Source organism: Carcharhinus amblyrhynchos, chromosome 4 (genome assembly GCF_965287045.1).
Source record: "Carcharhinus amblyrhynchos chromosome 4, sCarAmb.v2.hapA, whole genome shotgun sequence".
Taxonomy (NCBI): Eukaryota; Metazoa; Chordata; class Chondrichthyes; order Carcharhiniformes; family Carcharhinidae; genus Carcharhinus; species Carcharhinus amblyrhynchos.
In genome coordinates this window covers 136,267,725-136,282,152 of record NC_137327.1, presented here as the reverse complement: position 1 = coordinate 136,282,152, position 14,428 = coordinate 136,267,725, and the positions used below count along the sequence as shown (strand labels likewise).

The 14,428-nt window shown below is 40.7% G+C and overlaps 1 protein-coding gene across 2 annotated transcripts in view; it reads left to right on the top strand.

Moving 5' to 3' along the window:
- The window catches only part of ammecr1 (AMMECR nuclear protein 1), a 113,368-nt gene that overhangs the window by 87,075 nt on the left and 11,865 nt on the right, over window positions 1-14,428 (top strand). For both annotated transcript variants that reach the window (XM_080187938.1, XM_080187939.1), the window contains 2 exons: window positions 3,316-3,406; window positions 3,646-3,742. In XM_080187938.1, the coding sequence (XP_080044064.1) occupies window positions 3,316-3,406; window positions 3,646-3,742 (188 nt within the window). The remainder of the gene's footprint in view (window positions 1-3,315; window positions 3,407-3,645; window positions 3,743-14,428) is intronic.

Below are 14,428 nucleotides of genomic sequence, written 5' to 3'. Positions count from 1 at the left end.
ATTTGAGGAGAGTCCCACCTTTCCCCTATCTTTTGTGCAAGAAAAATACACTTCCTGATTTCACTATAGACTGAGTTGAGTCTAATTTTAAAGTTGTCACATTGAGGTTCTTGAAGCAGTAATGATTACAACAGCAGCTTGTGTTTGTGATGTAAATTTAACATCCTAAGATGTTTCAGAGGAGCATGAATAGGTAACGATTGACAAAGGAAATATTAAGATGGATGATTAGAAGCTTTATAGACGGAAATTAAGTGTTTGAAAAGAAATTGAGCCAGAGGAAGTCGCGGAGATATTGGGTAGGACTTCTATATAGGATTTTTGAACTGTATTGTTGATCTGAGAGCTAGTGTAATCCAATAAACGTGGGAGGTGATGCAAGAGAGATCTGGTGCACGATAGAATCCATGTTGTGGAAGTTTTGGAAAATTAGGAGTTTGTGAAAATTATAGGATGTAAAAGGCAAGGGGCAGAATCTTCCAGCCATTCACACTGGCAGGATTTTCTGGTCCCTTTGCAATGAAAGGAGATTTGTTGAGCACCAAATTCTATTGCCTCACTTGCAGCAGCAGATGTGAATGGCTGGCATGATCACACCCAAGTTAGAACCATAGAATTTGGAGTTGAAAAATGCATGTGTAAAACATTTTTGTTGAATAGTTGAGGTAGACACTGAGCACAGTGTGAGGTGTCTTTTAAAGTAGCTTTAAAGCTCAGCTCAGGGTTTCACAAAGCACCAAGACTGCAAACAGGTGAGGATCAGTGAAAATGAGTGGGATGTATGGTAAGGGCCGAAACCAATTGCTTCAGTGTTAAGCTTTGAATTTGTGACTCATCTTAGGCTTTGGTGTACGTCAAACAACCTATCAGTACAAAGATAGAACTGGATATCATTTGTGTACCTGGCAATATTTCTGCCCGTGCCTCCAGATGCCCTTCTTGAGCCCAGTTATGGATGTGCAATAAGTGCTGGTCTTGCTAATGATGCTCACATGCCATGAAATAATTATTTAGAATGTGCCCAAAGATGAGCATGTGGATAAAAAAGGGCAACATTAAATCTTTAAGGAATGACAGTGATGACAGAGGAAAGAGAACCATTGCTGGAGATATGTAGACTGCACTCTGGTAGATAACAAATAAACCAAGCAAGGACAGTTGTATTGGATTTCAGGAGGACTGTAAATGATGGAATGACAGCTGAGAAATAGAATTTAATAGATAGGTATGAGCTGATACTCCAAGAAAAGTATGAGGAACTTGAGTAACAGGCACCCAGCGTTGCAAATACATCATTTAAGTGCTTGTGTATGAAGGAAAAGTAATAAAGGCAAGTTACATTTAGGGTTTTATGAGGGCGGCATGTTGTACAAAAGCAACCACTTCAGCTGAGCATAGATCTGCAGTTTGTCCCACAACTGATTGTTCTCCATTGTCATTTGCTCCCCATAGTCTTAACTTCCAAACTCTGATCTTCAAATCCATTCATTTGCCTCACTGTTTTGCTTTTATTACTTTCTCCAACCCTCCAACTCAACATAGTCTTTGCTCATCCAACTACGGTTGACTGTTTCTGCCCCTCTCTTGATTGCATTACATCATTGGTGCATTATTACCCAAGCCTTTGAAAATTATGCTCCAGCGCTTTGGATATCTCACCTGCAACCTCATCTGTCATGTTACCTCTGCCTCAATCTGTTCCCCTCCTCCCATTTCTTGCTCAGTTCCCATTGCTGTTCCCTTAATGTGTTCTGAAAGATTGTTTTTATTGTACTATATAAATGGATTTTTTTTAAATCATGCTAATGTAATTGAACTTTGCTGTTTAATTTTAAGGCAAGAAATCGACTTTTGCCCATTCTGAAAGGCAATGAGTACATCTTTAATTCTCCTACATTGTGCAACATCAATAAAATAGAAAAATAAAATGACCTCTGAATGCTATTAGAAAAGATGTCTAGAGTGAGTAAAAGTTTGATATTTTGGGGTTCAGAGTGGTTAAAGCAATGAGAATGAAGCTTAGTTTAATATCTAGTCCCTATAAATTTACTAACTTAAGCTCTCATCATTCCTCTAATGATTATTTATTATCAAAAATGTTGGTCATGAAATATTCCATAAATTTTAAAGCACATTTAAAAATGTGTATACCACTTAGTTTGGCAATATTATACTACTTGTATTATCCAGGCAAAGCTTGAATCTGCATTGGCACTTGTATAATCTTTTAGATCAATGTACAGCTATTTCCTACAAATTAATTAGGATTAACTTTCCATTTTTATAGAGGCAAAGAGTACAAAAACAAGGAAGTTGTGTTAAAGTCACTGGTTCAACCTGGATTATTGTGCCCAGTTCAGGGTGTCATATTTTAGGAAAGATGTTAAGATTCTAGAGGGAGTTCAGAAAATGTTTGTAAGAATGCTTCTAGGGAAGAAGAACTTCAGTTATGCAGATAGATTGGAGAAGTTGTATTGTTTTCCTTGGATTAGAGATGGTTGGGAGGAGATTTGATGGAGGTATTCAAAATCTGGACATGAGAAATCTGGACAAAGTAGATAGAAAGAAACCTCCCTTTTAAAGAACTGAGAGCCAGGGGAGAAGGATTTGAGGTGATTGGCAAAATAAAAGCAGTGTGGAGACATAAAATCATCTTCATGCAGTGTGAGGTTAGGATTTCAACTGCTTCAGTGTGGTGGAGCCAGCTTTAATGGTAGCATCCAAGAGGAAATTGGATTAGTTTTGAAACTGAAGAATATGTAGGGCTGCAAGGGAATTGCTCCTTCAGAGAGCCAACACAGGAAGGCTGAATGGACAAGCTGTGTGCTGTAACCATTGTGATCCATTTTGAGCAAACATCAGTAATCGTTATTATTTTCCAGTTGCTCCATAAAGATTTTTTATGTCTCCACTCAGCTCAAGGGTATAGCAAAGTATTATTGTTGCTTATTTCAATTTACCAATGACATTCTTCCACATAATAGTGTCAGTCTTCCCGCCACATCTGTGCTTTCTACTCTAATTCTATTTCCCTGTTCTATTCCACACAGTTTGGTATTTATCTTCAAATCTTTATTGAATTTCCTCCATCAGGATTTGACTTGCCTTTATATTTCATTCTTGAATCACCTTTCCTCGTGTAGTGTTGTACTACTCATTGGTGCTACTTTGGAGGTATAATTTGTATTGAGCAAAGCCATATAATCTCTTGAGGAAAAAAATACCCCGGGGAAGGTCAAGTCTAAATAAAGTACTAAAACCTCATAGTTTAATTTTTACATATCTCATTCTAATGAAGCTGCCAATTTCTTCCAGGTGGGTGTACATGGCATTAGAATAGAATTCATCAATGAAAAAGGATCAAAACGCACCGCCACATACCTGCCGGAGGTTGCGAAGGAGCAAGGTCAATGTTGTGCTTTATGTACAGTATAACACAGATTTCCCTCTTTCCCAATTTTAAAGTAACATTTTTAGTAGCTTTTTCTGCATTTAACCATACTGCTGTACTCCATATGCTTATTATAAAATAGTGATTGGATTCCAACCTGTGACCTGATGCTCCTATGACTGTTCAGTTTGTTTCTGAGGGAGGTAACTTTACGCCATGTTTTAAGATCTGGCCTGCCTTGTACTTTTCTACAGGTTGGGACCACATTCAAACCATAGATTCCTTGTTGCGAAAGGGAGGCTACAAACCTCCCATCACTAATGACTTCAGGAAAACCATTAAGCTGACCAGGTAAGTACACTCCTAACTATATCTGCCCTAAAATTTTCCATATAGATTTGTTAGATTGCTAAATGCAGAACAATGTTAATATGCTGCATATTTTCCAAAAACTGTTCAACAGTTTTATTGCTATTACATTAGGCTTGCTACTTGGATCCTGATTCAAACAATTCCATTAATGTTAAACTGCTAAGTTGGGTCACGTTTGTTCTGCAATTCCTATGTAAACCCTGCCCAGAACAATTAATGGAGTTGCCATACTTTCACAAAAAAATACCGAATTACTTATTCAAGGGATATAGCATCATTGGCTTGGTCAGCATTTATTGTCCATCTCTAATTGCCCTTGAGAAAGTGGTGTGCTGCCTGCTTTTTTAAAATGGGCTGACAAATGGCAGATGGAGTTTAATTTAGATAAATGCGAGGTGATGAATTTTGGTAGATTGAACCAGGGCAGGACTTAGTTAATGGTAGGGCACTGGGGAGAGTTACAGAACAAAGAAATCTAGGGGCACATGTTCATACTCCTTGAAAGTGGAATCACAGGTGGACAGTGGTGAAGAAGGCATTCAGCATGCTTGGTTTCATCGGTCAGAACGTTGAATACAGGAGTTGGAATGCCTTGTTGAAGTTGTACAAGACATTGGTAAGGCCACGCTTGGAATACTGTGTATAGTTCTGGTCACCCTGTTATAGAAGGATATTATTAACTAGAAAAGTGCAGAAAAGATTTACTAGGATGCTACTGTGACTTGATGGATTGAGTTATAAGGAGAGGCTGGATAGACTGGGACTTTTCTCTGGAGCATAGGAGGCTGAGAGGTGATCTTATAGAGGTCTATAAAATAATGAGGGGCACAGATCAGCTAGTCAAAATTTTTTCCCAAAGGTAGGGGAGTCTAAAACTAGAAGGCATAGGTTTAAGGTGAGAGGGGGGAGATACAAAAGTGTCCAGAGGGACGATTTTTTCGCACAGGGTGGTGAGTGTCTGGAACAAGCTGCCAGAGGTGGTGGTAGAGGCAGGTACAAATGTCTTTTAAAAAGCATTTAGATAGTTACATGGGCATAGAGGGATGTGGGCAATTGGGATTAGCTTACGGGCTTTAGAAAAATGGGCAGTATTGACCAGTTGGGCTGAAGACCTGTTTCCATGCTATAAACCTCTGACTCTAAGATGCTCTTCCAGAGAGTTGGTACAGACTCAGTGGGTCAAATGGCCTCCTTGTGCACTGTAGGGATTCTATGATCTTGATGCAATTGGACATGCGGTGCTTCAAAATCTGAGGAGTCATAAATGGTGCTCAACATTGTGTGAATCATCAGTGAATATACCTATTTCTGATGTTATGATGGACAGAAGGTGATTGATGAAGCAGCTGAAGATGGTTGGGTCTAGGAACTTACCCTGAGGAAGACCAGCAATGATGTCCTAGAACTGAAATGACTGGCCTCCAACAACCACAACCATCTCAGTTTGTGCAAGATATGAGAGAGCTTTCCTTTCCATTTATCTCCAGTTTTGCTAGGGATCCTTGATGCCATACTCAGTCAAATATGCCTTGTTGTCAAGGGCAGTCACTCTCTCCTCACCCCTGGAGTTCAGCTCCTTTGTCCATGTTTGAACCAAGGCTGAAATGAGGTCAGGAGTTAAATGGCCCTGGTGGAATCCAAACTGAGCACCAGTGAGCAGGGTATTGTTTAGCAAGTGCTGTTTGGTAGCACTGTTGGTGAGTCCTTCCATCGCTTTCCTGATTATCCAGTAGACTGGGGCACTAATTAGCCTAGTTGGATTTGTCCTGTTCATTGTATATAGGCTGTACCTGGGCAATTTTCCGTATTGCTGAATAGATGCCATCACTGTAGCTGTGGTGGATTTGACAAGGCACGACAAGCCCTGGAGCACAAGTGTTCAGTATTAATGCCAGAATATTGTCAGGGCCCATAGTCTTTTATATTATCTAGTTCTTTTAGCCATTGCTTACTATCACATGGAATAGAACATACAACACTACAGCACAAACAGGCCCTTCGGCCCACGAGTTGCGCCGATCACATCAACACCTACCAATCTATAAACCTATCTATAACCCCCAATCCCATTAAACCCCATATACTCATCCAGAAGTCTTTTAAAAGACCCCAGCGAGTTCGCCTCCACCACCACTGACGGCAGCCGATTCCATTCACTCACCACCCTCTGAGTGAAAAACTTACCCCTAACATCACTTCTGTACTTTCCTCCCCGCACCTTAAATCTGTGTCCTCTCGTAGCGACCATTTCAACCCGGGGAAATAGCCTCTGAGAATCCACCCTATCTATTCCTCTCAACATTTTATAAACTTCTATCAGGTCGCCTCTCAACCTTCGTCTCTCCAGGGAGAAGAGTCCCAGCTCCCTCAACCTAACTTCATAAGGCATGCCTCCCAGTCCAGGCAACATCCTTGTAAATCTCCTCTGTACCCTTTCAATAGCTTCCACGTCCTTCCTGTAGTGAGGCGGCAAGAACTGCGCACAGTACTCCAAGTGGGGTCTGACAAGGGTCTTATAAAGTTGCAGCATTACCTCCCGACTCCTAAACTCAATCCCTCGATTAATGAAGGCCAGTACGCCATACGCCTTCTTGACCACATCCTCCACCTGCAAGGCCGATTTGAGTCCTAAGGACCCAGACCCAAGATCCCTCTGCCTTTCAACACAGCCAAGACTCCTACCCTTGATATTGTATTCCTTCGTCCCATTGGTCCTGCCAAAATGGACCACTACGCATTTACCTGCGTTGAAGTCCATCTGCCACTTCTCCGCCCAGTCTTGCATCCTATCTATGTCCTGCTGCAACTTCTGACACCCCTCCAGACCATCCACAACACCACCAACCTTCGTATTGTCTGCGAATTTACTAACCCATCCCTCCACTTCCTCATCCAGGTCATTTATGAAAATGACAAACAGCAAGGGTCCTAGAACAGATCCCTGGGGCACTCCACTGGTGACTGACCTCCCATGCAGGAAAAGACCCATCCACAACCACACTCTGTCTTCTGCAGGCAAGCCAGTCTGGATCCCCAAGGCCAAAGCTCCCTGGATCCCATGCCCTCTCACCTTCTCAAGAAGTCTTGCATGGGGAAGATTGTGTGATAGCATTGTCAACCCACAATGCTATCACACAATCCTATCAAAAACACCATTGTGGGTCAACCCACAGCATGTGGACTGCAGCATTCAAGAAGGCAACTCACCATCAAGCTCAACTAGGGATGAGCAGTAAATGCTGGCCAGCCAGTGACGCATATGTTCCACGAATGGAACTAAAAAAAAACATGGAGTGAATCGAATTGGCTGAAGACTGACATCTGTGCTGGGGATCTCCAGAGGAGACCTAGCTGGATCATCCTCTCAACACTTCTAGCTTACCCTTTCAGCTGATGTGTTGAGCTCTGCGCCATTGAGGGTGGTGGTATTTTTGGAACTTCCTCCTCCAGCGAGGTTGTTTAATTGTTCACCATCATTCATGACTAGATGTGGCAGGACTGATCCATTGGGTGTGGAATTGCTTGGCTCCATCACTTGCTGCTTATGCTGTTTGGCACGTAAGTAGTCCTGTGTTGTAGCTTCACCAGGTTGGCACCTCATTATTTGGCATGTCTGGGGCTACTCCTGGCATGCCTTGCTGCACTCTTCTTTGACTCAGGTTTGATCTCCTGACTTGATGATACTGGTAAAGTTGGACTGGGCCCAACTTTACAAGATTGTGTTTGAGTATAATTCTGCTGCTGCTGGGATCTATATGCCTCATGGTTGCCCAATCTTGAGCTGCTAGATCTATTTGAAATCTGTCCTATGTTGTCATGCAACACCACTCAATGTGAAGATGGGACTTTGTCTCCAAAAAGTCTGTATGGTAGTCACTCCGACTGGCACCATCATAGATGCATTAGTGGCAGGCATAGTGTCCATGATGCCAATATGTTTTTCCTTCTTGGTTCCCTCACTGTCTGCTGCAGACTCAGTCTAGTAGCTTTGACCTGGTGGCATGAGACTTCACGGAGTCGGGAGTCAGTGTTGAGGATTCCCAGAGTAATTTCCTGACTATGCCGCTGTGCCACTGTTGGGTTTACCATTTACTGGGTCTGTCCTGCCGATGTGACATGACATACCCAGAAATGGTGATGTCTGAGACATGAGGTACGACTCAGTGAGTGTGACTGTCAGGCTGTTGTTTGACTGAACTGGGGGCCAGCTCTCCCAGTTTTCACACTATCCCCATGCTAGATGCAAAGGGGAAGTTGCACAATGGACAGGCCTGCAAAGGCTGAGGTCAAAGCCAAGTAGTGCATCTGGTTTCATTCTTTTTAATGGTTTGATGCATTTCAGAGGGCTTTTAAGAGTTTACCATATTGCTGTGGATCTGGAGTCACAGTTGGCTGGATGGCATTTTTCCTTCCCTAAAGGACATCAATGAACCTCTGGTCATCATTAGACTTTTAATTCCAATTTTTTATTCAGTTCACATTTGATTCATTGATCCAAACCCAGGTTGATACAAACCAGAGCATTGGCCTGAGTCTCTGGATTCTTTGTCCGTTGCTAGTACCACTATACCATTGCCTGCGCTTGATAGATGATAGGGTTCAAGGAAAGAAACTGGGGCTTATATTTAACAATGTATGCGTTAAAATTAATAGGATTGTTGTGTCTTTGCAGTTGGGAATAAAAAAATCTCTTGTGCCTTTTAAGTATAACCTCATTGATTATTTAAACACTTAAGAATGGATTAGCTCTTGAGAAAACATCTGATAGAGGGATCGGTTTGTTAACCATATTGGGCATACTTAAATATCCTGTAGAAGCTCGTGACAGTGAAGCAGAAATGTTGTGTTGATTTTTTTTTAAAAAGTAGTAACTTATCTGAGGCACAGGTGTTGCTTCAGCAGGAACTTTTAAGATTGAAGAGGATGAAGGCACTTCAAATGTATACTGGAAAGCAACATTGTGGGAGTTGAATTTCCACTCGACATTTTGCAGCAATGATTTTTGATTTGTAGCTACCTACATGGCATAAGCCAAGTGCACCAGCATACTTTGATCTCCATGAATGTGGTCAGGGATTGCTTCTGTCAGATCCTTCCTGACGCACAATCTTGGTTGATTGGAAAGATATTCTTAAGGTATCACAAATTCATAGAAATCCTACAGTGCAGAAAGAGGCCATTTAGCCCATCCAGCCTGCACCGACCACAATCCCATCCAGGCCCTACCCCCATATCCCTACACATTTACCCACTAATCCCCCTAACCTACGCACCTCAGAACACTAAGGGCAATTTTTAGCATGGCCAATCAACCTAACCCGCACATCTTTGGACTGTGGGAGGAAACCAGAGCACCCGGAGGAAACTCTCTCAGTCACGAGGAGAACGTGCAAACTCCACAAAGTGACCCAAGCTGGGAATTGAACCCAGGTCCCTGGAGCTGTGAAGCAGCAGTGCTAACCACTGCTGATTATGGCTATGAAAGCTGGATTTTTAACAAATTTTCCTGGATGAAAGGTAAGCATTGCCGATTGCCTACAGTCTTAAACAAACAAAATGGACCCATTGTTCAAAGTTTGGAAACATAATGCTCATTCTTTATCTGACATCTGAAGCTAATCAAACCTTGATTCCATACTAGTTTATCCAGTCTGCAATCTCAACAAAGGAGTATAAGAACAAAAATTATTGTAAAGCAGCCACGTGAAGGCTAATAACTGTCTGCACAGAATTAGGACTGAAGGCTAGCTGTCAGTAGAATCAAGTTGGGTAATTTAACCCTATTCAAATCCCACATCTATGCAGGACTTCAAGCAGGCAAAACTTGTGTATGTAGTAACAGTCATTTGGAACCTCTGGAAAAACGAGCCAAAATAACTTATCTGTTTTAGAAACAGACTGGTTGCTATAACCTCCATTTTAAGTAGAAAGCAATTGAGTAAAAGCAGGCACTGTTCTCACTAGACTTTTAAAGTGTTCTTATCCTCCCAGTTATTTTCATGAATGACTTTCAGCACAACTGAATCATCTATACACATAACTTCATTTGAAATTGTTCTGCAAAATCCAACAGTTTCTTCAATGAAAACCCTGAAAACTGCAGTTCTGGGCAGCAATCTACTAACTAAAATGTAGAAAGCTTTATTTGATTTTTCTGTGATATTTTTGGTACAAGTATATGTAAATACTTTCATCATGGTGCTGAATACATTAGGACAGCCATCCTGATCAGTTTGTTTGAGAAGTTTTAGTTAAAGGTTCAGAAACACAGACCAACATCTAATAAATCAGGTCCATAACAAAATCACTGGCCTTCATTACAGAAGTCTTGGATCTTGCTAAAATTCTCTCAGTATCATGCCTATCACTCAATTACCAGTGCAAGGTATCTGCCTTCAATCCCCACACACTAGTCTTGTCCTGAATGTTTTCTTGCATATTAATATTCTATATCAGTCCTATTTTTAGGTGCACAAATTATATCCAATTTCTGTAATCACATCCCAGTGTCATTAGCCGTTGTAATGAATATTGCACATTTCCTCTATTTTCAATTCTCTGCTAAATGCGAGGAATGTTTATTCTATGCTTAGTGAATGCTTACCCACATTTCATGTAAGTGTAACATTTTAGTCCTTTGCATTTGGAATTTGTGTTCATCCTTATTTTAGAAGTTTTGTATGATTATTGCTGGAAAAAAAGATATGATGTTGAAGCTTTTCGTCTTGCACACATCAGGACAGATAGAAGAACATCACACTTAAGGGAATTCAACTTTAAAATGTGCTAGTTGAAAAATCTACTAATAGGTTCTCTACTTCTACCACAAACCCACCTGTCACGAGTCAGTATATTCTTTGGGATCTGTATAGCTCCACATGCTTGATTCACATTATTGGCAGCCTTGTAAATGGCCAGAGCCACTTGGTCACCATGTAAGCTTGATGCTGAAATGGGGTGCAGTGAAGCCATCCTGTGGAAAGACAGCTATCCCTATTAGATTACTGCACGCAAATTCATGATTAAGGCAAAAGTTGCCACTTTCGGTACTGTAGTTTGCCTAGTCTTAACCCCTTACAGGGTAATCCAAGGTAAATGCTTTGAATCTTTGAGCAACAGGTGAAGCTAACTCTTTCATGCAGCCACTGTGCAGTATTAACATGAGTGGTATTCTCCACCAACAGGATGCTGCTGTCGAGCCCAAAAGATGTTCTGTTTACCACACAAATGAGTAATGTGTATATGAACTTTAGTGCTAGTATGATACCAGGTATGTAGGCCTGGTGGATCATATCAAACAGCATGCCTCTTTGGTTGTTCGCTGCAGGCAGAGTAGTGACCACACAATCAGCTGGTGCTTGCAAAATTCAGAACTCGTCATATACACAGCCCTATTCTTTTCACGCAGATAAATTGTCCAAGCATTGCTGCTTTCAATTAAAGAAAGACAATATGGAATTCAGGTCCCTAGTGCGTTCCCCATGGCAATGCCTCAACCAATCAGCACCCTTTTATTTCATGCTGTATAAATTGTTGTCTTCCTTTGAAATTGGGTATTCTTGCATCTGTCCTGATAAGTGGAATACAAAAGCTTCAACAGCATGTCTCTATTTTCAGCAACACTACCAAATTTCATATGCCTTATCCACCTTGGCTTTCGGGAGGAGGAAAAAGGGAGGGAGTCTTATCTTCAAGTTTGCTGGAGCAGAATTGACTTATCCACTAACTGTGTATCTCTTTCGCTGCCATATATTGCTTCTACGAAATCCATACCTAGTCTTCTGCTTGACCTAGAGTACAAGGTGGTTTTGCCTGAGGCTTTCCCACAGCATTGCCATGCTGTTCATAATTACTAATCAACCTGCCCTGATTCTGTACACTAAAGTTCCAAAATTAGTGGTCTGTCTCTTCCTTCATACCTTTGCTACCTCCAGCCTCAACCATTCTCTACCCTTAAGCATCTAATTATCAAAATCGCTACTGCATGTATTCCATTCTGTACCTAGTACCAACCTTCTGTTCTGGCTGTGGTTTGGTTCCAAGCCTAAGTGCCACCAGTTTAAAATTTTCATCCTTGTGTTTCAACCCCTTGATGACTTTGCCCCTATCTTCACCTTTGCAATAGCTCTCCCTCCTGTGTCTCTAGTATTTTGTGCATTGCCTCCTTTCTGATAATGAAAGTCATTGAAATAACTTATTTTCTTAAGATGCATTTTGGATTATAAGGTTGAAGTATAAAATTAAAATTTGGACCTATGACTGAAAAAAGAGATCTGAATTGTTAATCTTGCTCATTGCTTAATGAACCTTTTGTGTGTTTGAAGTTTCTCCCCTTACGTAAAAGGGCAAATAGTTTTTAAGTACTTGCCACTGATGCCACAGCCAGTTTTATTAGCCGACAGTAGTGGCAAAATGTGCTTTTGTCGCTTGGTGAGGGATTACTTTCAAAATGCAGTTGAAGGGATAAAGATTTGGAAACTTTCAACAGCAAGTTCAGGGTGTACAAAGAGTTTGGATTACTGCTAAATCTGGCCACTCAAAGCACTTCAGAGCTGGATGCCTGGATCCTGTTTTCCTAACCAAAGCACTGGCATCCTTGTTTTCCGTTCTGATAATTCCATTCTTCTGTGCACTCTGTTCTACCTGACTATCCACGCTTCCAATGTCATAAGAGATCTGTTGGTGTGTTTCCAACTTTTTTTAACCCCTGCGAACTTTGCAGCAGCACTCAAGTGCATGTCTCACTTGCAAGCAACTTGGATTACCTGAGTAAATAAGGTTTGAAGCACCTCGATCAGAAAAATATGAAGCTGGTGAAATGTTCACAGTAGCTAAAGTAGAATAAGTTTTGAAATCAAAGGAGTGACTGTACTGTTGGAGTACAGGTACCATTATGAGCACTCATTACTTGTTGACATTGTGCAAAATTTTGTTTTTCTCTGCGAAAATGTGTTCTACATATTGTGGCTTCAACTAGCTATCAAAACTTTTCAGCTTGCTCTTGGATTTCAGTAGAAAGCAACTGTTAAATTTTCTGTACAATATTTCTATTCAGTTGTAATTTTAAACTGCTTTTCAATACTTTCGTAACTTCTATAATGTACTTCATATGGAAATTTTAAGATTTAAAGCAAAATTGCCCAAATGTAGAAATTTGAGTAAGGCCCCTCCAAACATTCTGCCATATTGACTCCTGCAACATATTTGCGCAATGCCAAAATGAAGCTGTTTTTATTTATCTTGAAAATTAATAACTATAATTACAGTATGCAGTCAATATCATTGGCATTAAGCAAGTTGAACCCTCTTGAAAACACCCTTTCCTAGTTTCTTGAGCCAAAATTTTCACAGAATATGTAACACCAAGAAAAATTTTCACGATTCATTGAATTTAATGTGACACGATTTCTTTGCAGCATTCTTGCTTATTTCCTTTGTCATCTTCTCCATTGGGTTTTTGCTCCCTGAACTACAGATCTGCAGGTGGCAGTCACCCAAGTGGGTATTATTCATGTTAGCAAGTTATTTGACTGCAGCAGCCATTCCGGCTTAGCTTGAATCTATTAGAATTCCCTTGTGTGGCCTTGAAACATTGGAGACAATTGTAATGCTCCAACTACTGATACTAATTTAGAAAAGACTAGGGAGTATATTTGGGACCTTCCTGATTCATGTGGCTCCAAATAATGTACTTGCTGAGCTAATGAGAACATTTTATATCTTTGCCGCTTCTGTCTTCAGAGTTGCTGTATTAGAGATCCTTCTTGTTTTTTTTTATTTTTTTCTCTATTTTCTCACATAAACTCCATGAGACCATCTGGCCAGACTGTAAAACTTGATTTATCAATTGGGCCCTCCTTCAAATATCTATCTAATTTGCCATTAAAGTTTTCTATACTGTCACCCTTGACAATCCATCCCCCCATAATCATTATCCTTTGTGTAAACTTTATCTAAACCACTTGTGTGTGGTTGCCCTCTTCTAGGGTTAAGTCTACATTCCCTGGTTCTAGAGTTTGGACTAATTGCAAACACATCCACATTCAGTAAGACAGTCCTTTTGCAAATCCAGATGGTTTTCCTTTATTCTGCTCCAAACTCCACTGCTGGTTCCATTGAGCTGTACATCAACACTCCAAATTGATCCTGTTTCATGTACTGTAACCGAGGACTGTTTAGTTTAAATTCCCAGATAAAGGCAAAATGCTGTGTATGCTGAAATCTGAAACAAAAACAGAAAATCTCAGCAGTTCTGACTGCGTCTGTGGAAGGAGAATAAAGCCAATGTTTCAAGTCACAATGGCCCTTCGTCAGAGCTGGATGACAAAGGATCATCCTGACTCAACGTTGGCTCTATTGTCTTCTGTCACACCTGCTGAGATTTTCCAACATTTTCTGTTTTTGTTTAAATTCCTACAGTTTATTTCAGTTTTAAGACCATTACTCTGCATTGCCCAGATTCAATGCCATTTGCATTTGCCAGCCTATCTCTCTCATCAATCCAGATTATTTTGTTTCCCAGTTTCTACCATCTCCTTTACCTCTCATGCCTTCAAACACCAAATTTTATGGCACTTTTTTAAATTCAGCAATTTTGTTTCTGTCCCCAGTTCCCAATTGCATGTATATAATCTAAAGAGTAATGACTCCAGCACGGATCAGATT